Below are 26,737 nucleotides of genomic sequence, written 5' to 3'. Positions count from 1 at the left end.
CACATTTCTGTTGTACTCACAGTTCGAAAAAAGAAACTGAATTATTATACACACATAAGATAAGAACAGTATAATTTCATTGGCTTATATATAGTCCACAAACCAGCTTCTAATTAACTGTCATCTGATCCTGATTAAAAATTGACGGATGATGCTTTTTCACATGACTCAGTGTCTCTCTCCACATACGTGCCTCTGCCAAACACACACGTGCCCATAAGCACACACATGTGCAGGCACAGATTCTGGTCACACTTCCCCACTCACACCTGCTTCACTGGGATGAGCTGCTTTTCCCCGTCCGAATGTCTTGTATCCTTCCCGTGTGTTTGCGCAGTAAAAAGACTGAGAGCCGGGGGTTAAATCCACTCATAAAATAAAGGTGACGTTGTCAGATGTCAAATTCTGAGCCACAGAGCCGCTGTTGCGTGCAGAATTCCCCAGAACCGCAAGTGCTATGCCAGGAATCCTGCTGCCCGGGGCTTCAGGTATTAGATATGAAACATAAGACCTCAGCGGTTAAACTGAAGTGAGGCCTGTGCCCTGGGATGGAGGGACAGCCCGGGAAGCCAGTGAAGGCTGGCACTGGGCTCACCCCGGGCCCCTCCTCCAGCCATGTCAGGCTCAGAGGCTGGCCGGGGTCCAAGAATGTCAGAGGCTTCTTGGCCTCTCTGTTGTCCTCCTTGCGTTCTCCAGGCTTCTGTGGGAAATTCTTGCTGAGGTTCAGCCGGGCCTGTCGTGCGGCAGCCTTTAACCTCGGACGTCCCGAGGGCTGCAGCGCTTGGGGTGTTGGCACCGTGCAGGAGGGCAGAGGGGGGCGGGCTGGGCGCTCTGAGAGGCCGGGCCCCGCAGCCCCACCTGGGTGCTCAGCGGCCAGGTGCGCGTGTGTCCCTGCAGACCCGGCAGCTGGTCACCGTGTGCGACTGCAAGCTGCTGGCCACCTCCATCCACGGGCTGAAGGCGGCCCGGCCCGACTACATCGCCTCCAAGGCCTCGCCCACCTCCACTGAGGAGGAGCAGGTGATGCTGAGGAACGACCAGGACACCCTCACGGCCCGGTGGTCGGGCAGGAACAGCCGGTCTTCTCTGCAGGTCGACTGGCACGAGGAGGAGTGGGTGAGTCTGCCGCCCTCGCCCGTCGCCCGGCCGCCGAGTCGGCCCGGAAAATGCGAGGCCTCGCTCCCTCGCAGGGGTCGGGCCCAGCCTGGGCCCGGCCTCCTCGGCCTCCGCTGGCCGTCAGCCCTTCCGGGGCCACGTCCTTCTGGAGATGTGGGAGCTGAGGTGCTGGGCAGCTGGGTGAGGATTTGGGAGACGCTGCCCTGACATCCCGTCACGATGCTGCTTTCGCAGGGTGGGCTCTGAGCGCAGGGTCTGCCCCTGGAGGGAGTGACACGTCAGGGACTCGTGTTTGTCATTTGCTGGGGCTGTTCTTCGGCGGTGTCGTCCTGGGGGCACCGGATTACCGGCGGCAGCAGCGCGCTCCCCCAGGCCTGCCCTGGTGTCCTGAGTGCTGCCTGAGTTTCTGCAGGGACCCCCCCTCCCCCATGCTGAGCGATCCACCGCCTCCGCCTCCGTCCAGAAGACCTCAGTCTCCTGCGGCGTTTGTACGAGGGCTGCTGGGAGGGAGGAGGGGACGAGGGTGCTCCCGTGGCCCTCGTGCCCACAGTGGCCTCCAGGACAGCGGCTAGCAGACGTCCCACAAACTTCAAAACTGATGCCCACGGGGCACTGACTTGCCTTTGGAAAAGCAGATGCAGCTTTAACGGGGAACTCGAATTGTCTCGCCCTCTGCGTCTTGCGGGGTCTCAGTGGGCACGGCGCCCGGGGGGGGTCGGTGCGGGGGGCGGGCTCTGCTTCCTGCCCCGTGTCTCCCGCTGGGAGAGCTGACCCCGCGCCCCTTGGGTCCGCCAGGAGAAGGTGTGGCTGAACGTGGACAAGAGCCTAGAGTGCATCATCCAGCGGGCAGACAAGCTGCTGCAGCGGGAGCGCCTGCGGGGCGAGGGCTGCGACCACGGCCTCCCCGGCGCCGGCAGCTGCGCGGGCAGGAAAGGTAACCGGGGCAGCCAGGCCTACTGGATCCGACTGGAGGACCCCCTCTGCGACACGCCCCCCTCACCACGCCCCCCCGCCGCATGCCGCCCTCACCCGACCACACGTGCGTACGCACCCGCTTCCCACCGCCGCCTCGAGCGCTGTCCGTGTGTCCGTGTGTGTCTCTAACTCTACGCCCGCCACGCAGACTGCAGGGAGGCCGCTCAGCAGAGGGGGTGTCGCGGCACCCAGGGCAGCGGGGGCGGGGCTCTCGAGCCTTCAAGGCTGCGGACCCGCGTGTGAGCCTGCAGGCGCGGCGAAGGCCGGACCTCAGGGCCCTGCCGGCTCACGCTGCCGCGTCCGGGAGGGTCGGGCTCCTGGGCTTTTCTGGTTTGTCAGCCAATCCGGGAACCCGAAGGAGGCCGAACGGTAGATGCCTTTCTTGTGAGATTGCTTACCGTGTCAGTCATCGAGGAAAAGGTGAGGCGTGCAGCTCTCTCTGGATGAGAGCTGGTGGCAGGCCCAGCGGACTGGTCTGGAAAGGCTGGTTGTCACGGGCTGGGCGCGCTTTTATCCGGCAGAGGCCTGCTGCCCTGGGCCTTGCTCATAACCCAGTCAGAGGGTGGGCGGCGCTCCCACGTCTGGGGGCGTCAGTCAGGTTCCTCTGTTCGGCGCCACCTCCAAGGTGGGGCTCTCGGTAGACGGCAGGACGCTGGCGTGAAGCGGCACGCTTCAGAAACAGCCTGCTGCCTGCGGAGACACGGGGCATGACCAGACGCTCTGCCCCGCTGTCGCCTTACAGCTGGGGGCCACGTGCCTTCTGAACCCGCGGGTCCCTGGTCCCTGCAGCTCTGGCCTTTCCCTGTAAGAGCTGGTGGGGTTGTGCGCCGGGCAGCTGAGATCCAGCTGCTGCCGCTGCCTCCTTGCCCCTCTTTGGGCGGGTTAAGGCCCAGCTGGGCCAGGGATGGGCCGCTGGCAGCGGGACTCGTCATTTCTGAACCGGGCAGCTCTCATTCAAGGCAGGGTCTCGCTCCCTGTCGGAGCCTCCTGGTAAATCCTCCTTTGGTTTGTCAGACGCCCTCCGCCTCCAGTCTGCCTGCAGTCTGTGCCCAGGGTGCGCTCTCACTTGAGCCTGTGTTTCCCCGGTGTCCGCGTCCTCCACTCTGCCATCTGTGAGGGGTTCCACTTTCAGTTCCCCAAACCTGTGTTTGGTTCATGGAACTGTTTTGTCTTTGTTCGTGCTCTCATTTTTTTACTGTAAATTGTGTTTCTTTAAAACAATTTCTGAAAGTTCGTTGCTCATTTTTCTTTTAATATTGTCTTGCTTGCAATTTAAACATTTTTCTGCAGATTTAAAAAAGGTTACTGATTGGATTTTTTTTAATGCAGGAGATAGTTTATTTAACTGGATATACTGTTGCATTCATAACTTAAATGTCCTCTTTTTCTAGGCACGTCCCGTATTGTTCAAATATATAGACAAATTTAAGTGCAGTTTTAAAGTTATTTAAAGGAGCATTTATTTATGATATTTAGGGCTTGACTTGTACCTGTGTGTGCCGTACCGATGAGCTCTGTTGTGCTCATGGGAGTAGGAAGCGTTTGAGAGAGTCTGACTCTGCTGATCAGCGCGCAAAAGAAACTTATGAAACCAGATGCCTCTAAATTACCTGCACGTGATCCTTAATTTAAAAATCTGAGCACAGCCGGGAAGCCGTTCAGACCTCGGCATGATCGGGAGGATCGGGAAACACCAGGCTGTGAGCCGTTTGTTTTACTCAATCTCTTGTCCTCAGGGGCCAGAGCTGGGCTCTGTCGTGACTCCCGATGCCCTTCCCAGTTCCTGGGGCACTTGTTTTGGCCTAATGGGCGGGTTGTGTTCACACCAGCATATTTATTGCCTGTGAACAACTCCATGCCTCTTTGAAAGGCGTTCTCTCTTTTCATTCCAATTCTCTACCCTGTCCTGGGTCCTTGGTTTTCATCTTTCATCAAGGAGTCGCCCCGCCTCAGCCCCGCCTGGGGTCAGGGCTCCGCAGGACCCACTGACCAGTCCCCCGCAGCGGGGACCACAGAGGCTCCGTGAGCCTCCCTCTCCTCCTGGTTTTCCACCCACGTGACCCGCCTGCAAACTGTCAGGATTTGGTGACTTCCATTAGCTCCCCCACACACTCTCTCATGCTCTCCTCATCCCCGAAGAGTCCCTCAAACCCTGGACCAGGTTCCTCTTAACCTGAGATCTATGGGTTGCACCCCAGGTCTGCGTACCCCTGAGACTGTGTGCTAAAATCTGCATGTGTGTGGAGCAGTCCACAGTGGTCATCAAATCTCAAGGGCCTCTGTGATCTAAGAGGAGGTCCCTCTCTCCCATTTGATTGAAAGATGAGTCTACCCAGTGGGTTGAACCCCTGATCCCTTCTCAGGCATGGTCCCAACCCAGCAGTTTGGGATCCCTGCAGATCATGAAAACAGGCTTCTAGACCCTTCTCCTCATAGAGACTCGGGATCTTGGAGGAAGGGTTACGGAGAGGCAGAAATCTGTATTTTTCCAAGGCCTGGGGTAATTCTGATTTCAGCCAGACAGATGTTGAACAGTCACCGCTGTGCATCACACACCCCACGGTGGCTTCCCTCTTTGTGAAGTAGGCAGTCTCAGGATATTTGAGCTCTAGTGAAGACGCTGAAGTCTTCAACACACAGAGGCCTTTAATTTTGCTCTATTTTCTGTCCCGTTGGCCAGTTTAAGAAGTCGTTGCCAAAGACAATTAGAAGATCCCTGCCACCGCCCTTCTGGACAATCCAACTTGTCAAAGTCTCCGTTCAGCGGATTCTGGTTATTCTTGAGGATCTGAAACTACCTGTTTCAGGATCCTAAAATGTTCTTTGAACTGAAAAGTTTAGACATAAAATAAAATAAGCTTTTAGCCCAAACGATCCCTTTTCAAACTTGTTTGTTTCAGGTGGCACACCCAGTTAACCAGGAATTTTAGAGTTTTTAAGGGAGGAGAGAAATTGAAATGAGTACTTCCCGATGTGACTCAGTGTAGGTGAAATTGAGTTAAACTTGGCATTCTTTGAGGGACCTGGAGGGATGTTCCAATTCTAGACTTCCCTCAGTCATAAAGGTTTTGTATTTGGCTTAATCGTAAAGATTGGCATGCATGTGTTTGGTATATGGGTTTCATGACTGGACCCTAACCTTTTGGATCTCAGCAGCCGACCTTTAGCCCGGGCTCCAGAGTCAGTCAGGGCGGCGGGCTCTGAGCTGCACGCTCGATTTACTGGTCAGTCTCTCTCACTGCAAGTTTGCTTCCAGATGTCGTGAGCCAGCGTGGGCTCCAGCACATGCAATGGGATGGACGTGGGGGCCTTATCTCATTGTGACACGTTAACCTGCTCTCCCCGAAGAGCGTGTCATGTGGAAGTACCAGCAACGTGAACGCTGGCGCCGGTGGATCGGGCGGTGAGCTCCAGGCAGCCCGACCACCTTCACGTGACTCCCGGGGAGGAGGCAGGCAGGCCCCCGGCCTCTGCTCCGAGGCTCAGTTTAGCCAGCTGCTGCTGCAGTTGCTCTAAGCGTTGAGTTGCTCGTGTTTGAACCGTGTGCCGCTCCTTAATCATCCGTGTCGCCCTCCATTTCTGTGCAGATGGCAGTCCCCCTCCTGAAGAGTCCAGCCCAGGTACGTGGTTTCCGCTCAAGGCTTCTGCAGATGTCTTCTTAGTATTCAGGGCGTGTCTGTAGCTAAGCTGTCAAAGATCGCCTTGTACTCCCAGAGTTAGGAGAACATTTTAGGCGTTTCCTCATTGTGAGGGACGTAGCGACTTTCCTTAGGTTTGGTGAGGGGCCCGTCGGGCCGGAATTGTGGCCAGAAGCAGGCTGCCACGTGCGTTTCTGTCACTTTCCCGTCCTAAACCCTTTTCAGACAGTGTCCACGAGCGCGTTAGGCTTCCTGCAGTGGGTGGCCTGCTTAAGAGAGGGACATCGTGGTACATGACGCTTCCTGTGATTTCACCTGAACTTGCGAGCATCCCATGGAGGGGGAGGCAGATAAGAGGCAGCCGTCCAGATGCTGTGGCATTGTAATCACACAGCATCCTCTCTTCTGAGTCTGGCTGCAGCCTTAGACTTCCTGTCAGGCACTGCTGTGGGCTTCAGGTGGACTTAGTGCTAGAAATGGAATCTTTCTGACTGCATTTGCATGTAGAAATCAGTGTTTGTAACTCTAGTTCAGGGGTCGGCCAACCACGGCTCCGAGTGAATCCCATCCACCGCCTGCTCTTGTAAATACCATTTTCCTGGAAATAAGTCACGCCCATTCGTTCGCGTACTGTCCATGGCTGCTTTAGGGCAGTGCCAGAGTCCAGTAGTTGCGACAGAGACCCTGTGGCCTTCAAAGCCTAAAACGTTTACTGTCCAGCCCTTTACAGAAAAAATGTGCCAACCCCTGCTCTAGTTCATATCGAATTTCCTGGATGTGGCTTGTGGTTTTCCCAGAGGGAGCGTGAGACCCCCAAATACGATGTTGTGGGTTTTTTTCCTCTTACACTCCAAAAAACAGCTACCCAGTCAGCCTGAGGATTACATCCCGCCCTCTGACTGCATGTAAACATGCCATAGCGGGCCACCTGCCTTGAGTCTCGGGTGCAGCCAGCTGTGATTGTGGGATTTGCCGCCCTGTTCCCGTCAGCTCTCAGAGCACCCCTCACTCACACGGCACCGGGTGGTTCAGCGCCGCTCACGGCCGTGACTCCAGAACCCCGTTTGCTCTTCAGTGGGTAATCTGACTGGGCACCTCATAACCTCCCCAGTTTGCTTTCAGCCCCTCAGTTTCTCTCTCCAGAAACGTTAGTTTGGTCACGAGCAGGTCTCCAGCTCCAGTTCCCTGGGCCCTCCCCAGCACCTCCCCTGGCCTGGGCCTGCTGCCCCTTCCCACCTGCCTCTGGACTCCCAGTCCCCCCAGCTTGCCTGCAGGACAGGTCGGTGCCTTCTCGCTGCGCCGTCTCCCCCGAGCCCCGTGGCGGTGACCGTCCCCAGCAGTTAAGGCCAGGAAACGGGGTGGCAGCCTCATGACCCTGGCCCGAGGCAGCTTGGGGCTTTCCTCGGCTCTGCGTGCCCTGCAGTTTGTAGAGCTGAGGGGAGGTCTAGTGGGTTCCCAGGCAGCACTCAGGCAGCCTGGCTTGTACAGCTCTCCTCATCTTCTGTGAGCTCTGTCACTTCCAGAAGCTTTGGTGGCTTGTCCACAGTTGATGTCAGATGGACTAAAAGGTCCCCTGCCAAGGGTTCCTTTAGCTTTTCCCACAGAGCTGTATTTAGTCTGAGTTAGAACACGTGCATTTTCTCTCTCTCTCTCTCCCTACTTTCTCCTTTCCCTCCCCTATTAATGAGAAAAAAAAAATACACAAAAGCAAGGCTACCTAAAGTAGCACAGTCCTGGACTGACCACCATCAGTGAACGTTACAGGTGAGCAGTGAGGTCAGGGGCTTGTCCCACAAGGGGAATCAGCTCCACACCAAGGACGCTGCTTAGTTGCTGGTGTTCTGTTCACAGCCAGACTTTTCTCGATGTGGGAGGCAGAGTGAACCCCTTCACCAACCCTAACGCCCCAGACACCCGTACTTAACTAGCTTCTGGTAGAAGTCTCGTCACTGTCCCTGAAATTTATTTTGTTTGGAAGTTTTGAAGTTTGGTTTCCCCTCGTGTTGACCCAAAATGTATTATCCCCAGCGACTGTTCGCTGCGTAGGCAGATGTGTGTACAAGTGGCCATTCCTTTTGTGTGTCTGGGAAGACACTTAGCCTTTCTGAGGCTGTTTCCGTACCCGTATTACTAGTCCTGTCTCCGTGGATTAAGTGAGAGAACAGAGAGCGAGGCACTCACAGGTATTGACTTAAGGGCTGGTTGATGCTCCCACTGAACTCCGGCGCCCTCCAGGCACGGCTGAGCCCTCCTCTGGGCGGACATCAGGCTCAGCTCCCGCCCAGCGCCACATCTCTTCTCCGGAACAAACTCTGAGTGCTTTTTTTAACCATTCTTCCAATTCTACAGTTTTTTTCAGTGTCTTTTTTTTTTTGGTTTGGTTTGTTGTTTTTTTTTTTTTCTCTAATTCAGCAAAACTAAGTCATTCTTATGTGGATTTTGTTTAAACAGAAGTAGGCAGAGTCAAAAATTGTATGCAGAGGGCTTGCTCAGTCAAATAAGACCACTTGTATATTCTGATCATTTTCAGGTTAAAATGATCATGATTTGCATATTAATTACATATATATATTCATGTTAAGTGGAAAAGAAAGTAAAATTGGCAACACTTGCTCTAAGAGTGTTTACTTCTGAGGTGAAGAATAGTCTTAATGACTGCCTACCTTTCCCCAAACTACTTGGCTATTAAAACTTAATGCCCATTGGCCTTTTTTGACAGTTGTTGAATATAATTGACATGGATTCAACAGAGTTCTTCAAAGAAACAAAAACATGGTCTCTGAGAATTTTAGAGGAAGAAAGACGTGGCTATTATCCACTACAGTCATCCCATTTTACCGCGAAGGGCCCCCGTGGCTGAGGGGTCAGGGGACCTGCCCGCGGCTCACCCACCACTGCTCAGTGGCAGCCGGGGCCTGGGACTCACATTTTTCACTCCTCCGTGCAGGGTTCTTTGTCACTGTGATTTATTTGCTACGACCTTTCTGCTGTAGACTTTCTAAATTTAAGCCTGCTTTTTTCCATTACCGATAGAAACCCCTGTCCACGTACAGCGTGTCTGCATATACACTTAGATCATTTCCAAAGTTTGAATGGCTGTGTAGACTTGAAAATCTGCGTTGACCAAACACTGAGTACAGGGAAGTCCTTCTGTAGGTTTTAGGCGTTTCTCTGAATTTGTTTCTCAACAAAGCGTGAAGCACACAGTTTGAGAGAGCAGAGCCACAGCTCCCTTCTCTCTTTTTAAGATTCTGTTTATCTGAGACGGAGCTGACCATCCTAGCAGCTGCACTGCTCACGAGGCCAGGGCCTGTCCTGAGTGGGGCGACGGCCACGGGCATCCTGTGACCCGCACCCCGTCCTAGGAGGGTGCCCTGCCGGGGCTGCACACCACTGCCTCTGCCGCGCTCCGGGTGGGCTCACCCAGTGGTGGTGATCTAGTGCCTACTTCTGGGCTTGGTGGCCTGTTAAAAAAATATAACTGATGGGGGCATGTCTTTTCTCTTCTAAATGTCTTTAAATAGGAAGGACCAAAAAGAGCCAAAGCTAAAAATACCTTTCACTCTGTTTTTCTCCCCTGAGGTTCTATTTTTTAAAAGTTGTTTTGGTTCAGGGTCAAAGTTTCCTTATATTCCAAAAATAGGAAAACCCCACTAAGCCAGGAATAGAGGGAGTCCGGCAGGAAGGTGGCGGCGGGGAAGGAAGCGCAGGAGGCAGGGACACTGAGGGCTGCGGCTACAGACGCAGCGCCCGGGAGGGTCCTTCCACAGTCGTGGGCGGGGCCTGTGCCCACTGCACAAAGGCTCAGCCAGGCTGGGTTGGCTTTGCTCTGGAGGCCCGGGGCTCTGCCTCGCCACCTGGATCAGAGAAGCCAGACAGCAGGTACCCCGCGAGGGACGGCGGTGCCGGGGAGGCACTGGCCTCCGCAGACACGGTGTGCTCTTGCTGAGTCGTGACTCCCAGAGCTCGCTGTCGTCTTCCTTGAAAGGAACAGGTGGGGCCGTGAGTGTGTAGAGTCCCCAGAGGGGGTGTCAGCGGTCCCCGAGGAGGGCTGATGGTGCGTTTGCTGGAGAAGCTGCAGGCTAGGAGGGCAGAGACTGGGGCTGAACTTGGCGCCACTTCTGGGCCGTGCGGAGGCGGGAGGGGCAGGCTGGGTGGCAGGGCCGGTGCGGGACTGGGGGCCGGGGGCCTTCGAAGTGCCGCCTTCTCAGCCGACCGCCCCTCGTGCCAGGTGAGTGGAGCGAAGCCCTGTACCCCCTGCTGACCACCCTCACGGACTGCGTGGCCATGATGAGCGACAAGGCCAAGAAGGCGATGGTCTTCCTGCTCATGCAGGACAGCGCGCCCACCATCGCCACCTTCCTGGGCCTGCAGTACCGCCGCGACGTGGTCTTCTGCCAGACGGTAGGTGCACCTGTCCCTCTTGTGCCGGTTGAGGAAACCAGCGTGGCGCTGTGCCCTCCCGCCTGTGGCTTTGCCCGTGTGGCCTGAGGCCTGGGTGTCGGCCTTGGAGGGAGGGGGAGGGGAGCTGCTGGATCGCAGGTGCTCAGGAGGGTCCGGCTTCACGCCTGCTCCCCGGGAACCTGCCCCGAGGAGCCTGGGCTCACACCGGCCCTGGTGCCACCTTTGTTTTTCCCTGCAGAGGAGTTCATTGAGGGAAGACGCGCAATCTGTTTTCTGGTTTATAAAGCAGCAGGTATTAGGCCTGCTCAGGCACAACTCTGTTCTGGTGATTTCGATTTCCCTTCAGAGGAGGGAAGAGCTTAAATGAGCATCACCAGTTTTCAGATGCCAGTAATCTGATTAGCAGAGTGAACGGTGGCAGAGGCTCGGTGGGTTCTGTGCGGCTTCCTGTGCCCGCGAGGCGGGGGGTGTGCACGGGACACCTTTGCCCAGGAGACTCGCGGAGGGACCTGTTCTCCACTCCTGCCCCTCGTCGTGAGCACCCCGCTTTCCAGCCGGTGCTGATCTGGATCTGTGGGCATAGAGGCCCTTCCTTTCACCATGGGGAAATAATTCTGGGCTTCCAGAAGGTTCTGGCCCAGGAGTGACCCCAAGGTCGGGTCGGAAGCTGAACCAAAAACAGACCGACCTTTGGAAGCGAGCCCTCCCGTGGCCTCTGCACTCCTGGTCCCAGGCCCCGAGGGCGAGGGGCCGCCGCAGGCAGAGCAGCGCGGGTGCAGGAACCGGGGTGGGCCAGGCGCGAGGTGAGGCGGTGTCTGTCCCCTGCAGCTGACCGCGCTCATCTGTGGCTTCATCATCAAGCTGAGGAACTGCCTGCACGACGACGGCTTCTTGCGGCAGCTCTACACCATCGGGCTGCTCGCCCAGTTTGAGAGCTTGCTGAGCACCTACGGTGAGCCGCCTGGGCTGGGGTTGTGAGAGCCTCCGTGTGTGACCCCCTCTCATCTCCCTGAGTGGTTTTCTGACACACAGGTAACACATACTGATTAAAATGTATCCAAACATACCCCGATAGGTGACAAAGAACTAAAAAAAGTCCTACACAGTTAAACACACACACACACCCGCTTGTGGCCCATTTCTGCACCCACTAAATTATTAGAAGGCAAGTTGCTGGGTCAAACAGTAGGAGTATTTAAAAATGTTGATATTTCCAAATTGTCTTATAAATGCTCTCTTCTCCTCACCTTCGTTTTCTGTTTATTTCTTCTTAGAAGGTAAAAACGATTAATTTTTTTAAAGTATCTGTTCATCTTTGGAGTTCTAAGACATTGAAGAAATATCAAAAGATCTAAAGAATAGGGAAAGATCACAGCACCTAAAGAGCCGGCTTTGCCTTCTGAGGTTCCCACGTGTAGGTCCCCCACCCCTCCCTTCGCCAGGAAAGGGCTGGGAACTACGAGGCGTGGTTGCACCAGCTGCGCTTTTTAGCGCGGCCATAGGACTTCAGTAGTGGGCTTTACGCACGGAGAAGTGAGGCACTTGGCCAGCTTCCCCCCAGCTCTCACTGCCTCGTCCCTCCACCCTGAGCTCATCGCTGTCCTTCCGTGGCCACGCCGAGTCCAGGGGAGAGCGCAGGTCCCCTCTGCCTGACAGCCCTTTCCCTCTCTTGCCTCCAGGGGAGGAGCTGGCTATGCTGGAGGACATGAGCCTTGGGATCATGGACTTGAGGAACGTGACCTTCAAAGTCACTCAGGCCACTTCTAATGCGTCAACCGACATGCTGCCCGTCATCACAGGAAATCGGTAGAAATGTTTTTCTGATTCCCAGAACTAGGGCAGTGTTTTAATCTGTGTTCATCACATGTGATGCACGTTTCATTTTTGCTTTATTCCGTTTTATTCAGCTGGAAACGCTCGTCCCAGCCGGCTACATTGATTTCACAGCCCTGTACAGGTCGGCGACCAGCAGCTGGGAGATCTCCGAGCCGGGCCGGGCTGCTGTCCCGTCCTGAGGCCAGCGGGGCCTTCCCCTCCTTGCTCGCCATGTCCCATCTCGCTGTCGCAGGCCTTACCCTCCTCTTGCTCTGCGTTTCAGGGACGGCTTTAACGTGCGGATCCCCCTGCCGGGCCCCCTGTTTGACGCCCTGCCCCGGGAGATCCAGAGCGGGATGCTGCTGCGGGTGCAGCCCGTGCTCTTCAACGTGGGCATCAACGAGCAGCAGACGCTGGCCGAGAGGTGCGTGCCGGGCCACCTCTGTGGGCCAGGGGCTGCGTCCGTCGGTCGCTGAGCTGCTAGAGAGGGTGTGCTTAGTCCTCTTCGGGCTCCGAGGGCCACGTGGACTTTGTTATATCCCTCCTTCCTTTAAGTTCAGCCACACACCGGGCTCGTCTTTGGTGCTGGAACACCAAGATGAACAGACGAGGTCCGTGTCCTCGAGAGACTTGGGCTGGCAGCAGGGACATGTGGCTGCGAGGATTACGATGAGTGCAGGGAGTAGGGGCCCTAGTGAGGTCTCAGAGGGTCTGGGAGGGCTTCCTGGAAGTGGGTTTTAAAGAGTAAGTGGGAGTTGGTCATATGAGGAGGTGGAGGAGAGACCTGGCGTCCCAGGCCAAGGAGCCTGAACAAAGGCAGGTGGGGAGAAGCCACGTGGGGCTGGAGGCTCAGGTAGCAGGCTGCAGCGGGCAGGGGTGAGGACGGAGAGGCCTGGATGCCAGGCATAGAGCCACACCTTGGTCCTAAAGGCCTGCGCCTCGTAAACTCCTCCAGGGTCACCTGCCAGGCAGCAGGGAAGAGTCACGTGTGCCCACGTGTGCAAGAGTGTGTGCAGGTGTTGGAGTGGAGGAGGGGATTGGGTGTGTGTAGCTTCTAATGACCTTCTACTGGTACGTGAAAACCTTTCCTGTCACGTCATTACATGCATGTGATCTGTGTGTTTTAGAACTAAAAGGTGTCTTAAAGTACTTGCTGTTAAGGACGCTTGGTCTCCAGGACGATATGCCGTATTCCTGTTGAGCCTTTTGAGCCCAGTGGTCAGCGTCCATGGATCCCCAGGTGTAGGGTCCTCCCCACACGGTCGGGGACCTTTCAGTGGGACAGGACACCATCAGAGTCACATCTGAAGAAGATCATCTGCCGGCCATGTGCTGGAAAGATGTGAGGGGTCCGATGTGACGAGGGGGTTGTCGGGAAGAGTCCAGGCCAGAGGCGGTGACCTGGATCAGGCAGGGGCGGTGCAGATGGGAAGGGACAGACTGGAGAGCCGAGACGTGGTCTTCAGCAGGGCAGGTGTGAGAGGTGACGAGGAGAGGAACAGAGCAGGCCTCTAGGTGGGTGGTGAATAGCTGGTCTTAACCGGGAGAGGGGTCACGCTGGGGGCAGTCGGGGAGCTGGCCTTAGGCTGAGGGCGCCAGCCCAGGAAGCAGAGATCTGGAAGGTGTGGCCAGAGGTGAGGTGCCCACTTCAGGGAGAGTGGGCAGCGTCGGGGCCCCCAGCAAGGAGGTGTCCTCAGGAGGAGGTAACATTCCCTGCGTCTGGCAGCTGCTGTTCCTGACTGCAAGAGTGGTTTCTGAAAAAGGTGTTTCTGGAAAGGTTTCTGCAAAGGGTTGAGGCCAGGCCAGATTGGAGTGAGTAGAGGGCCAGGTGGCGGAGGACATGGCAGTGGACGGGGGACATGGGGAGCAGGGTCTGTGCTCTACTTGCTTGTCTGCTCCTAAACAAGGCCAGCTCACCTGTGTCCCAGGGCGACGTCAAGGGAGCAGGCGCCTGGAGAAAAAGCCATTTTGGGCATCAGGGGTGGTCGGGTTGCGGTGGATCCACAGGAGGGCATCCTGTCGCCAAGGGATGACTTTGGGACTGTGAAGAGGCTGCCATGCACGGAGGTCGCTGGGCAGGAAGTGGTGGAGGGGCTGTGCGTCCAGGCCTGGGACTCCAGGGCTGCGTGTTTCATGAGCACCTGCGCCTTCCTCACGGGTGGCTTTCCTCCCGGCTCCCCGCGGGCCTGGCTCCCTGTGTGGTGAGGGGAGGGCTGGGGCCCTGCGCTCCGTCCAGCAGGAACAGCTGGTCGGGTCTGGTCATCCAGCAACAGGGCGACTTCCGATTGGAAGATGGGACTGTCCTGATTCCCCAGCCAGAGCCCCACTGCCGGCCCCGCTCCCGGGCGCCTCCGGGGTGGGAGGACGGAGACTCGGGGCCGCGCGGCGGGGCTGCCCAAGGGCCTGGGTGTCTCGCAGGCATGCCTGTCACAGTCACGCAGGGTTCCTGCTCATGAAGCGTATTCAGACTTGTCACCAACACGGGAGAGAGGACCTTAAGCTTGGGGGAAGGAACGTGGCTTAGAATCTAGACGTGCGCCATAAGGATCGAGAGAATCGACATCGTTACCTTTAACGCAGTCACCGTGGCGCTAGAAGAAAGCGACATTAGCCAACTAACGGTGTCCCCCTGTGACCTCCGAAGGTTTGGCGACACATCTTTACAAGAAGTTATCAACGTGGAGAGCTTGGTGCGGTTAAATTCCTACTTCGAGCAGTTTAAGGAAGTTTTGCCAGAGGACTGTAAGTACTTCTTCACTACGGCCGGTCTCCATCCGCTGTCTTTTGTCCCTTGTGGGGTCTGGGGTTTGCTTAGCGACCTTCCCGGTGCTGCTGCTGACCCTCCCCTGCTTCCCGCCCTGTCACCAGTGTGGTCGGCTGCTCTCGTGCCCGAGGTCACCGTGCAAGACACGAAGGGGCTGAGGACAGACCCTGGGGAGGGCTCGTGTGGAGGCGGGGCCAGGTGGGCGCAGCGCCAAGGGGCCCCGCTGGTGCCTGAGGGGCATCTCACAGTTGCCGTGTGGCGAGGCTGCGGCGGGGCGGGTGGGCGACCACGCCGCAGAGCCTCGAGTGGCCGGAGGCCGGCAGGGACTGAGGGCTGGCACGTGGGGAGGCGGGAAACACACCTGGAGCGCGGGGGATGGAAGGGTCTTAAAGGCCCGAGCGAAGGGGCTAGAAAAACAAGCCTGCGAGATGCCAGAGGACGGCAGGACCGGAGATCCTGCAGGGCCAGGTCGGGGCCCGCGAGCGAGTCGGGGGACATGGTGTGGGCACAGGAGCTCGGGCGGGGGGCCTCAGTCTCCCCATGAACTGAGGGCATGAGCCCAGCACTGGGTTTGGCGGCTGTGAAGGAGGCTTGGGACGGGTGCTGTTGGAGCCATTGAGGCTCTGGCCCTGACCACACATCAGAATTCACTGGGGAACCTGGGAAAATCCTCTTGCCAGGGGCCCGGCTCAGAGTGTAGGGGGTGGGGCCTCGGCCTCGGGAGGTTTAGAAACTCCCCGGGTGACCCCCGTGTGCTGCAACCAAGCTCGAAAGCAATGATGTTTAAGAGGTCAGTAAAATGCTTTTCTGAGGACTCAGCTGAAGGTCATGGCACCTGGGCTCTCAGGATCCCAGATACTGAGTCATCCTCATGTTCTTCCACAGTGATCATAGTGACCAGTGACAGATTTGTCAAGTCCTTGCACGTGCCAGGCCTTCTACACACTTCCCATGAATTATCTAACTGATCCCACAGCACCCTTGGGAGGTGGGCTTGGTTTCATACCCATTTGACATATAGTGACACTGAGGCATGGAGGGCAGGTCCCCCAAGGAATCTGGGTCAGGCCAAGTGGCCTGTGGCCAACGCCCACCTTCCGACTGCTCTGGAGGCGGGGACAGTGCCAGCTGCCCAGGCTTGGACTGATGGGACAGGAGCGTGTGCTGGGCCAGCCCCCGGCTAGGGTGCCCTGAGACGGAAGGGCCACGCTGGGGGATCAGGAGCCTTGTGGTCAGGAAGGGGGAGACTTGTGCTCGACATTTTGGAGGGCGGCAGTTTCCAGTGAGGCAAAGCCCCGGGAGACGTGAAGTGGCCCCGGGGGTACAGGCCCGGGAAGGGTGAGGCCTGCGGGATCAAAAGCCAGTAGCACTGCCCACGGCCCAGGACGCTGGGGGTGCCGCAGCCCGCCTGGCCCTCAGCCCAGCAGTTACGCCCGTCCGTGAGGCCCACCAGCGAGTGCCCCCAGGTCTGCTGGGGCGCCAGTGTCGCTAATTGGGCCGGAGGTCAGGTCGTGCGTCTCCTCCAGGAGGCGCTGGTTCGCGGCCTCTGGGTCCCCACAGCCCCCGTCACACGCCAAGCCCTCTGGCCCGGTCCCCGGAGCAGCGTGGTGCTGGGCACCGAGCAGCAGCGTGAAGTGGTTGGCGTGGGATCCTGCATGCACCGGGGAGGTTGTGCGGTGGAAATGGACGCATAGTTGCATCCCACAGTTGGTGGTGATTTGCAGATTCAGGCCCCCTGGCTGTTTTCTGTAGATGTGACCTCGAGGGTCTTCTCTTCTCCTCTGGTGGTCCTGGTGTTTGAAAATCCCAGGCTTCTGAGGTGAGGTGGTCTGACTGATCTTCCAGCTGGAGAGGTCCTGGAGTGGCCTGGACACTGTCGCGGTGGAGGAGGCTGCCCTTCCCACCTCCCCCAAGGGTGGCGGCCCCCCTCAGTGTCGCCACCCCCAGCCCTAAGCGTCCTTCAGCCCTGGCGGCGGTTCTGAAGACCTGATGGATCTCCCTCACTCCCTCCCGTTCTCGATGATTCGAGCTCCCCCTCCAGCCCCTCGAAAGAGCTGAAAGGAGGCCAGGCGGTTGCCCTTTGCAGGCGGCACTGAAGTGGCAGTGAAAGTAACGGAGTGCTCCCCGTGCTGGCCACCAGGCCCAGTCCCTGAGCACAGGCCTCCCTTCTTGCTTCAATCACACTGAACCTCCGGCTCCGGCCGGGACTCATCCTTCGGCCGTGTCCGGCGGCGCTGGCTGCTGTGGGCTAAGTCCCCGCGGGCGGCCCCAGCTCCACGACCCCGTCTCTCTTCCAGGCCTACCTCGATCTCGGAGCCAGACGTGCCTGCCCGAGCTGCTGCGGTTCCTGGGTCAGAACGTGCACGCCAGGAAGAACAAGAACGTTGACATTCTCTGGCAAGCTGCTGAGGTGAGGGAAAAAATGTTAATAGCAACAAATTAAAACCTCAGCCAGGAGTGAAGAGAACAGATTTCTCCGTAAGGACACAATGAGAGTTGCCCGTGAGTTGCTTACTTTAGGGCTGCCTGGATTCTGATAAGCTTGACACAGAAGCTACCCCCTCGGACGTGGAATAACCAGGCTGATGACAGTTGTCCCCTTCCCAAGCCCACACGGTCGATAACCAGCTAGAGCTCACGGCCTGCTGCATCTTTCAATAGGTTCAAAGGGAGATCTCTGGGACCTTTGCCATCTCTTTAAACAATATTTCTAGTACACTGCTGCTCAGATCTCCTCATTTCCCCTGAAATGAAGTCCTTATAAGACCTCAGATACTTTCTCACCAATTTGTTTGTGGAGTTCCTGCTCTGAGCCCGGGTATCAGAGCAGTTTCACAGCTCATCATTCACTCACCCCTGATGAGGGGACCTGTCCACACTGGGACTCACACACAGAGTTGGAATATTATTAGTCGGGCCTAATTCACACATGGGGAGACCCGCCAGCACCCCAAAGTGGCTGAGAGTCCCCCCGCAAAGACTGGAGCCTGGTGCTGCAGACTGCCCTCTTGTGCAGGGACGCACCTGTGGCCACCCTGCTGCACCTTCCAGAACCTCTTGGAACTCTGGATCCACCACCTATGAATGTAACTTTCTTTGACCCTATTTGTAGTTCTGGTTTATGCCACGTGTCTGGGTCATGAACTCTCCAGCCTGTGGAATTCAGCGAGCACGTCCACGTTCACTTCATCAGTTATGATTTTATTAATTCACTCTTCACCTAGCTCAGGGGCTGCTTAGAATCTTTTTAAAAATTTTTTGTGTATTCTCACAAGATGCCCATCTTCCTCCTGATGGTCTTGGCTGAACTTGTTTGGGTCCTTTCTGTCTTGTCCTTCTCCAGACACAGTGCTTAGGACCACACTGTGCCCTCTGTAGAGTGGCATCCCTGGCAGTGGCTGCGTGGTCTCGGCTGAGGCCTCTTGGCCCGAGAAGCAGCACGGGCCGTCTGTAGGGCAGCCTGCAGCGCCTCTGGTGGTTTTCTGAGAGCAGCAGGTCACGGAGCCCGCTGGCGTTAGGTCACGTGGTTCTTCGTGAGGTACCCATGTTGTTCTCACAGTGCAGCATCTCCTGGGGGTCCACAGGCCCTTGTCTGAAGCTCTCGTGGGCAGGTGTTTTAGAATTCACAGGGCTCCATGTTTCAGAAAGGTGATACGGTGTACAGGTGGTACCTAGGCGTGTGATAGGGTGCACATCACCTGTGTGTAACGTGGTGCACGTGGATGATTTCACATCCCCGGGGGGGTCTGGGGCAGCACTCTGGAATCAAACTCCTGAATACTGTCTTACTGAAAAGTATTAATATGTATACAAAATGGGATAAATAAAAATTGTAGATAGTTTGACATCCACTCAAGAGCTGGTCATGTTGCCAAACGAGGCTGCCACAAACTTATACCAAAAAAAAAAAAGTCTTTTGTTCTAGGGCTTTCTCGATGTGGGGACTGTGTGCCTAGGAGTGCTCCTAGTGGTGCAGAGCAAATGCTCCCAGGCGTCCTTCCATGGGGAGAGGAGGTGCCCTGAGGCGGCCTTTTCTCAGCAGGGGGCTTGCCCTCCAGGCGAGCCCCTCACTTGGGAGGGGAGGTGTGCTGGGTCCTGTACCAGGGCCCCGGGTCGAGCTGGAGGGGAGCCTGGTGGGCAGGTGGTGGCCACAGGGAAGTGGGTCTGCCGAGCTGTTCCCACCCGTGCCGACGAGGAAGGGTGTAGAGACCAGTGGGTCTGTGCTGTAACTTCCAGAAAGGCCTAGAGACTTGGCGGGGGCGGGGCATCCTGGGAGCTCTCTGACCTACCCCAGGGGGTGGGCAGCAAAGGGCTGGTCCGGGCAGAGCTGGGAAGGTGGGTGAGCAGACAGTGGGGCCCCCCAGGAGGCAGCAGCGTCCTGTGGGAGAGGCCCCGGGAGGTGGCCCGGGGCAGCGACCTGTCCCGTCTCCCTCTAAGCAAAGCCTGCCTTCCCGTTGGCAGATCTGCCGCCGCCTCAATGGGGTGCGGTTCACCAGCTGCAAGAGCGCCAAGGACCGCACGGCCATGTCGGTGACGCTGGAGCAGTGCCTGATCCTGCAGCACGAGCACGGCATGGCCCCGCAGGTCTTCACGCAGGCCCTGGAGTGCATGCGCAGGTGAGTCCCCCGGGCCTGGCGGCCGCGCTCTAGTTTGGCTTTGGAGAATTCCTCCACGTCTGCCAAGTCAAACTGCAGGCACGTCACATCCAGTGTCCTCTTCTGAGTCAGGGGGAGAAAAGAGCCGGCGCTGTGTCTGAGCGGGACCGCACTGAAGCGGGCGAGCCGAGGCAGCAGGGAGGGAGGTGGCGAGCTCGGAGGTGGTGAGCTCGGAGGCGGCCGTGTGGCCGTCCTTTGGCACCCGATGTCCCCCGGCCACTCACCTTGCTGTGGGTGCGACTCAGGGCCCGGGCGTCCCAGCAGGCCCCAGCTGTTCCCATCCCACGTTGCCTCTTTTCAAGCCGAGGGGAGATCAAGCGTCCGCAGGCTGCGCCGGTTGGCTCCGCCTCTCCCAGTAGTGGGCTGGGTTTGCTTTCATGAGCCCAGTGTCCAGTGAGTGTTTCCTGGCAGCAGCCCCTTCCCTGTCCCTGTGCCGTGGCCACCTTGCCCTAATGATGTTCTGATTCCGAGGCAGCAGGCGTGTTTGCAGAATGAAACCTGGGACTAAAACTCTGTCCGCTGTCGGGCAATGCCTTGTTTCCGGCACGGCTGGGGAGCACCTCCCCTCACGTACCAAAAGAAAGGATAAGAAGCCTGCTCCTCCTGTCTTCTTCCATGTAGCCGCCAATGCTGTTCTAGTCTCGTCTCCAAGTCACTTCTACTGAATGTTCTGTACCATTTGTCCTCTCACCAAATTCTTCAAAGCATTCAATTCTCTTATCCTTTCTGTGTGTCTCTGCCGTTTCACCTTCTCACAGTCGTACACGAAAGTGATGCCTGAGCGCCTGCCTCTTGACAGTAGCATTTTGTAGAACTGGAACCGTTTTGTGTCCTGTTTGGTCTTTCCAAGTTCACCCAAACCTCGTGACCTCAGGGCTGCCTGTTGATGCACTTTTAGAAAGTTCACACTCTCCCTGCCTCGGCCTCAGGGAGGCGGCGGGGTCTTGGCATCCCTGGTGCGGTCAGCTGCGAGGCGGAGGGGAGGACCGCGCTGGTGAGATGCAGGCCGCCGGCCGCAGAGAGACGAGAAAAATGGAGGGACACAGCTCTAGTTGTGGGGCAGATATTAGGATGGGGTCCATGCCGTAGCCGCACGTCAGGTGTACAGTTGGTACCCCTCGGTCCAGGCCTCTATCCAGTCTTGGCTCTGTGAACACATTCGATGAAAACAGTAGTTGGTTCTGACTGCGTCTGAGCACGAAGGTCTCGGGAGACCAGGGAGCCGGTGGCTCCTTAGACACACGGGCGGCCCCACCTGCTGGCCCGCAGCCCGCCAAGGGGCTGGGCGGCCACCCACACGCGCACAGGTGAACTGGGAGGCTGGCAACACACGAGGCGCTCTCACAGCTTCTGTCACGTGGGTGATGGCTATTCCTTGTAGGAAAATCAGAAAATCCACGTAAGCCCCTACTCCAGTGATTCCCGCAGCTACCCACACCCCACAGGACAATTCTCCGTATTCCTGCTACTACAAGGAACACGGCTAACATCCCGATGCGTGTTCACAGATGCATACGTATGAGTGTGAATGTGCTTAACCCACGCATTGGTCAACTTACCCAGTCCCTGAATAGTACACAAAACATATGCACAAACAGATGCGGTTAGATGTGTAACTCTGCCCACTGTTTTAGCCTACTGTTCTCAGTTAACTGTCTTGTGAGTATTTTTTCAGGTTAATGAATGTGGGCCTTATCATGTTTAGCACAGCATAATTTATCCAATTTGCTGTCCTTGAATCTTTAAGCTGTATACGGTGTGTCAGCACTTTAAATAAGGGCGCAGTGAATACCCTTGTGCTTTCTCCTACCCACGTCTGCCCTGTTGATTTCTTAGGTTAAAAAGTGTACACCCTTGTAAGGCCTTTAATACAAATTGACAGGTTGCTCCCATACCAGTCACACCCAGTGTCCCGAGGGCCTGCCCACCCGCCCTCTGGGCAATCATCCTGCCACTGCTCTGAGCGCTTCTGAGCCTGGGAAGTCGGCCTTGCTTTCCTACATTACGGGCAGGGACCCCGGGGTCCTGAGTAGGGAAGGACCCTCCTCCCATGGGACGGGCATCATTCCCTTGGCCTCCCTCTGCTTCTCTGAAACCCACATCCGCCTCCAATCATGGATGTCTTTTTAAAGTTTATTTAGGTTTTTCTGAATTTTCTAAAACCTCTGCAGTGAACATATGTTACCTTAATAATCGTTGAAGAAGTTATTAAACACCAAAGCAAAGCTCCATGCCATCTCGCCTCTGCCGCCCCCGGGATCCTCAGAGCACCAGCCCCGGGTGCCGTGCTCGCCACCCCCTTGTCCACCTGGCCTCATGCATTTGTTTCCATGTGACACTGTTACCCCTGACCTCTCTGTTTTTGGATTATCCCGTGTGGGGAAGACGTCTGTTCATAGGCTGCAGGCCCCAGGTGGCTTGGTCGGTAGCCGGTGTTTCCGGCTGCGGGGTGGCCAGGAGCCGCGGGGCAGCCCGGAGCCCTAAGGAGGCAGCAGGAGATTTGGCCGTGCCCTGCGGGGGGTTCTCTTGCTTTCTGGCTTGCATCTTACCCGACGGAGGAGCAGAGCATGCAGGCAGCGGGGTGGGGCGGCTGGGGCAGGTGGGCTGGGGGAGGGGCAGGGCTGACACTCAGGCTGTCTTGTGTCTGGAGGCCCAGGGTGAGCACTGGTCAGTGCTGTGCTAGCAAGTGCTTGACAGCCAGCTCTCTCCAAAAACAAAAACAAAACCTGATCTGTCTTGTTTGCCGATTTCTGTGGCATAAACACTCCCACCAGGGCCTGTTTCAGGCTGCCAAGCGACACCACGGACCAGGGAGCTGGGAAGAGATGCGCACGCTTGGCTCTTGCCGTCGGAGCCCGTTCCAGCTCCCTGCTGGTGGTGCCCCTCCGTCCCCAGTGCAGGGGCCGAAACACAAGAGTGGGCCTTCCCAAGCAGCCCCTGTGGCCCCCGAGACTGCGCTGGCCGGGGTTGTGACCGTCAGTGCTCGTGGCATGAGAAGCGTCCCCCATGAGACTGGCACATGCAGGGCGTCCAGGGGCCTCCGGGGGCCTCACCTCAGCACATTTCTTCAGTAGCACCAAAGGGGGACAGACCCCCCCCACCAGTTTCCAGTGAGCTGGGTTGGACTCCATTCTCGGTAGACCCCATCTCACAGAACGATGACTCGGAACGGTAGCTCACACCCTGCCGTCGTGCAGCCTAAAAGCCGAGGCGAGTCTGGTGAGGGCTCTGCCTGCAGCTGATACTGAAGGGAAACGGTTATCACCTGAGTGTTTAATCAGGAGGCAGCTTTGGCGAAGTAAGTTGCACCACCTGCCGCTCAGGCACCTGTGAGAAGGTCAGACGCCCCCGATGGTTCTTCATGTTCCGCCTGCTATTCGGAGTCCACGTCTGGCCGCATGTGCGAGCATGGCAGGGCAGCATGGCGTGTGCTTGGCAGCCGAGGGAGTGAACATGGAAAACCATTTAGTCGGCCTACACGTGTTTGTTTTCAGTAGATTACAGTATTTTTTTCTTATTTTCCCTTCTCTTTCTCTCCTTTTTTTCTTGTAACTGTGCTCGTTTTGTTTTGGTATCCCTTTTACACCCTTTTCTGCATATCATCTTTTTCTTTGTGTTGTGGCTTCATTCCATGTTTTTTTAAATCTTATCTTTTGGTTCTCCTCTTTTTTTTCCCATACTTTTGAAAAAATCCATTGCATGTATCTCTCCTTTTCCTTTACTTTCTTTCCCTTTTTCTTTTCCTTTCTCCCAACCTTCTTCCTTTTCACAGCATTGGAACACGGGAGGTAGTCACCCAGAAGAACTTGAGCGGCCTGGTGCCCATCCGAGACTTAAGACTAGACCCCAGCCTCCTCTGCTCCATCCCTTTACTAGCTCTGAGCCCCAGTTTACTGATTGCGTGGCTCTTCCTGAGCATATCATACCTGGTGGCCAAATTGCGTTGCAAATGAATATCATTATGAGAAATTAACAAATCACCAGAAAAACAAAAGTGCCAGAACATGTCCAGCCACCGTGTACCTAACTGGACAGAAGGAATGTGTCAGAGCATGGTCCGCCAAGATATATTTCATGCCTTACAGTTTGACATTTTGTTGTTCTGAATTGTAAACACCTGCCAAATTATTTCACCAAGAGGACGTGTTCGTTTAAATTCTGTAGAGTTTTCAGTGCTTGTAACGTGTTCTTAACAGAGCTCTGTTACTGCTTTGTTTAGCTGGCCTGGAATTACTTGTACCAAATCTCTTACCTTCCGATGTAAAACTATTTATTACCTGTATATCTCTTGTGCCCTGTTTCCTAGAGAGAGGAATTCTGTCAGGAAAGAATTTGTATATTTGATACTATTCTTTAAATGTACTGCTAACCTTTCCTTTCCTTTTGAAGAGAAATGAAAAGTTTAGATGCTTTCTAACTGGCTCATCTAGATAAACCTATTTAATAGGACATGTACTTTCTGCTTTCATTTCAAAGCGTAGTCCCTGAAATTATAGTAGCAAACAGTTTGCAGAATTATAACATTTCCTTGCTTACGTTATTATTTCCAAGTTGGGATGACACAAAGCTGTGAAGACGGTAGCTCATTGTATCAAATCAGGCACATAAAAATAACATATTGCATGTGACTTTAGAATTACTCTTTTAAATCTTTGTCATTAAACTGATCCAGGAACCAATGCACAGAGTAACAAAAGGCTGTTAAAGTTAGATACATTTATTTTTCTTGAAATAGCATTTTTCATCAAAAAAAAAAACCCTGCATCTTTAATTCCAGATTCAAGTCCAGATACCTTTTCTCTCTTACAAATCAAATATGGTTAATTATGAAAAAAAAATCAAAATTTACCAAAAAATAAGGCCTGACTTTTGGGCAGTTGTGCCAGATGGAGGTGTGAGAGAGAAAAGGTCACTTTGGTTTCTGTTCTTATCACTCTTAATTTGAACATGGCAATGTCTGTAAAATGGGAGGATTTGTAGCCTTAACATTCCTGTGTGGAAAAGGGTGGCTAGACACCTCTGAAGGCAGCAGAGTAGATGACAGGGAACCCCACAGATCCTGCATAAGAAACGGGCGGCGGCTTCTCTGTTTTCCAGCTCAGATTATGTTGTGCTTCTGTTTTGGCCTCCAGCTGGCTTTCCCATACATTGCATTTTATGGAAGTGGATTTCTTTTCACCACTCTAGAAACACTGGAGTGAATGTAGAGAAGCTGGCTTTTCCAGAAACTTTACACCCAGGCACGCACACAAACCCAGTCCACCACAAAATCTGGCCTCTCCATTCCCTCCCCCAGACTTCCAGAACTTACTCTGGGGTTTCTCTGGTTTGGCCTCAGATCTGAGTCTGGGTTCCAGGAACGGTAGAGGCAGTTACGACCGCCGAAGCAGTGGGTGACAGATGGCAGGTGCAGACTTTAAACTCTTGAGACGAAAGGGCATCCTCCTCACCGCTGTGTCCTAGACCCGAGCACTGCGGGAGCGTAGGGCAGCTGAGTCTGCTCCTCACGAGTGCAGTGTGGTCGCTCTGTCTTTTCTAGGATAAGTGAGGTGACTGCTCTGGGGCACAGCTCCTGACATCTGTCAGGAGGGAGTCTCTCTCCAAATGCCAAGTGACTGGTGGTGGTAAGTTGTAGCAACACGACACTAGTCACAGGTGAGGTCCTGCCAGCCTGTGGCTCTTGTGGAGAGGTGTGTCCACCACTTGTCCTCCTCCACATCAAGGTGTACAAGTCGACTTTCTGAGACCATCTCGTTCCTTTATTGGAAAGAGGGCAGGCAGGGCCCACGGTTCACGTTCCATAGCTCCTAGCCTGTTCTGGGTAAAGCACTCCTGCTGCCCCCGGGGTGACACGTGCTGTGCCCGCCTCCGGGCTGGCAGAGACCGTGGGCAGATGAGGGAGGCCCTTCTGACCACACAGAGCGTCCCCTCCTCTTCCCGGGTGCCACGGCCAGCTAGACAAGCACCCCCCCGCCCCCCAAGGGGCCTCACGGACACCGTGGCCTGTCCCCGGCTGTCTGCCCCTGGCTGTCATGGTGCCCACCAGGCCTTCCTGTAGGCTTGGCTGCTAAGATAAGAGAGAAATGGATGGAAGGAGAGGAGCTAAGATTCTTGGTTTTTCTCTTCAGGGGTGGGTCAGAAGGCAGTACATTCTAACTGCAGTCACGAGGTGAGATGGAGACAGCGCACCGCGAGGTCAGACGAGGCTGGGGGCGGTGGTGGTGCTTTAGCATATCTGAGGAAGGAAGCTCAGCATGCCTTTGAGCTGAGTTTTCATGTCGCCGAGGCCTTATGAAGTCAGGCTAAATATATATTTGAAATCTTTTCTGCTTTAGTAAGAAACAGGCAGGATAAAACAAAGGTGGGGAGATGATTCGAGAAAGGGGAGTCACTGGTACTTGGTGAAGGTGTTCAGGTTGCTTCTGAGCTAACGCTAGCGCTGAGGCAGTGTCAGCGCAGGCGACTCTGGGTGTTCAGGATCGCCACGACACTCATGTGTCCAGATGAGTTCCAAAGGGGAATCTCCCCTCCGGAAAGGAAAAACAGAGCTGCCACTAAAATTAGTGGCCACTTGGGGTTTCAATTCTAATTTTTTGTTTTAAAAAATAGATGTCCTTGAAATAATTTATCGATATAATAAAAAAAAATCATGTAGCTTTGAAATAATTAAATCCCTCTTTCTAAAAATCTATCCAAGGCCACCTCAGTGTGTATTATGGACTCCTAAAAATAATGCAGCCATTGTGAGGGATCAAAGTATTCTGCCTTAGGATGGAGGTTGGCCCCTGCAGCAGCAAACGCCAGTTACCACAGCACGGCCTTGCCTCTCTCCACACCTCAGGCCCCAGCCCCAGGCTGGAGCTTGTCTAAACACTGGGTGATAGAGTCAGCGTGCGATCAGCCTCATTAGTCAGATTTTGTAAACTCAATCCAAATTCAAACATTTGAGGGAAAATAAGCACAATTTGATTTAAAAATAAAGTGTAATCTTGACTGTAATTTCATGTGTAGTATATTCAGCCAGCTAAACCAGTAATCAGCTTCTTTAACATGTAAATAAAAGGTAGTATCACAGTTCACAAATTCTTCTTCGTTCCTCAAAGCAGTTTGACATTTACTACTGATAGGTAGTTTTTGAAAAGTGTGTACATTTCTTTGTAAATGGAGAAGCCATAGCTGAAATAGTCCAATAATGTAAGAGCTTCCAAAGATTAAAGAAGCACCTATATAGCTTCTGCTTTAAACAGAGTATTTTTATCTGATTATTGGATGTTAGACCAACATGGTCTTTACTTACTCTAGGGCTCTCTGCTCATATGGCCTAGGCGCTCAGTGCGGATGACACACATGTAGCTGAGGGCTTTGAGGCT

At 55.2% G+C, this 26,737-nt stretch overlaps 1 protein-coding gene across 10 annotated transcripts in view; it reads left to right on the top strand.

The window, feature by feature from the left end:
- The window catches only part of INPP4A (inositol polyphosphate-4-phosphatase type I A), a 126,703-nt gene that overhangs the window by 95,988 nt on the left and 3,978 nt on the right, over positions 1-26,737 (top strand). For 3 of the 10 annotated variants that reach the window (XM_057558117.1, XM_057558115.1, XM_057558116.1), the window contains 11 exons: positions 898-1,116; positions 1,912-2,155; positions 5,679-5,711; positions 9,961-10,133; positions 10,962-11,085; positions 11,813-11,939; positions 12,232-12,372; positions 14,593-14,690; positions 17,010-17,122; positions 19,174-19,328; positions 23,140-25,313. In XM_057558117.1, coding sequence (XP_057414100.1) covers positions 898-1,116; positions 1,912-2,155; positions 5,679-5,711; positions 9,961-10,133; positions 10,962-11,085; positions 11,813-11,939; positions 12,232-12,372; positions 14,593-14,690; positions 17,010-17,122; positions 19,174-19,328; positions 23,140-23,320 — 1,608 coding nt within the window. In that variant the 3' untranslated portion in view covers positions 23,321-25,313. Of the gene's footprint in view, positions 1-897; positions 1,117-1,911; positions 2,156-5,678; positions 5,712-9,960; positions 10,134-10,961; positions 11,086-11,812; positions 11,940-12,231; positions 12,373-14,592; positions 14,691-17,009; positions 17,123-19,173; positions 19,329-23,139; positions 25,314-26,737 lie in introns of those variants that run through there. The other 7 variants (XM_057558123.1, XM_057558122.1, XM_057558119.1 and 4 more) reach the window with 5 other exon arrangements.

Source organism: Balaenoptera acutorostrata, chromosome 12 (genome assembly GCF_949987535.1).
Source record: "Balaenoptera acutorostrata chromosome 12, mBalAcu1.1, whole genome shotgun sequence".
Taxonomy (NCBI): domain Eukaryota; kingdom Metazoa; phylum Chordata; class Mammalia; order Artiodactyla; family Balaenopteridae; genus Balaenoptera; species Balaenoptera acutorostrata.
This window is presented reverse-complemented; position numbering and strand designations above follow the sequence as displayed.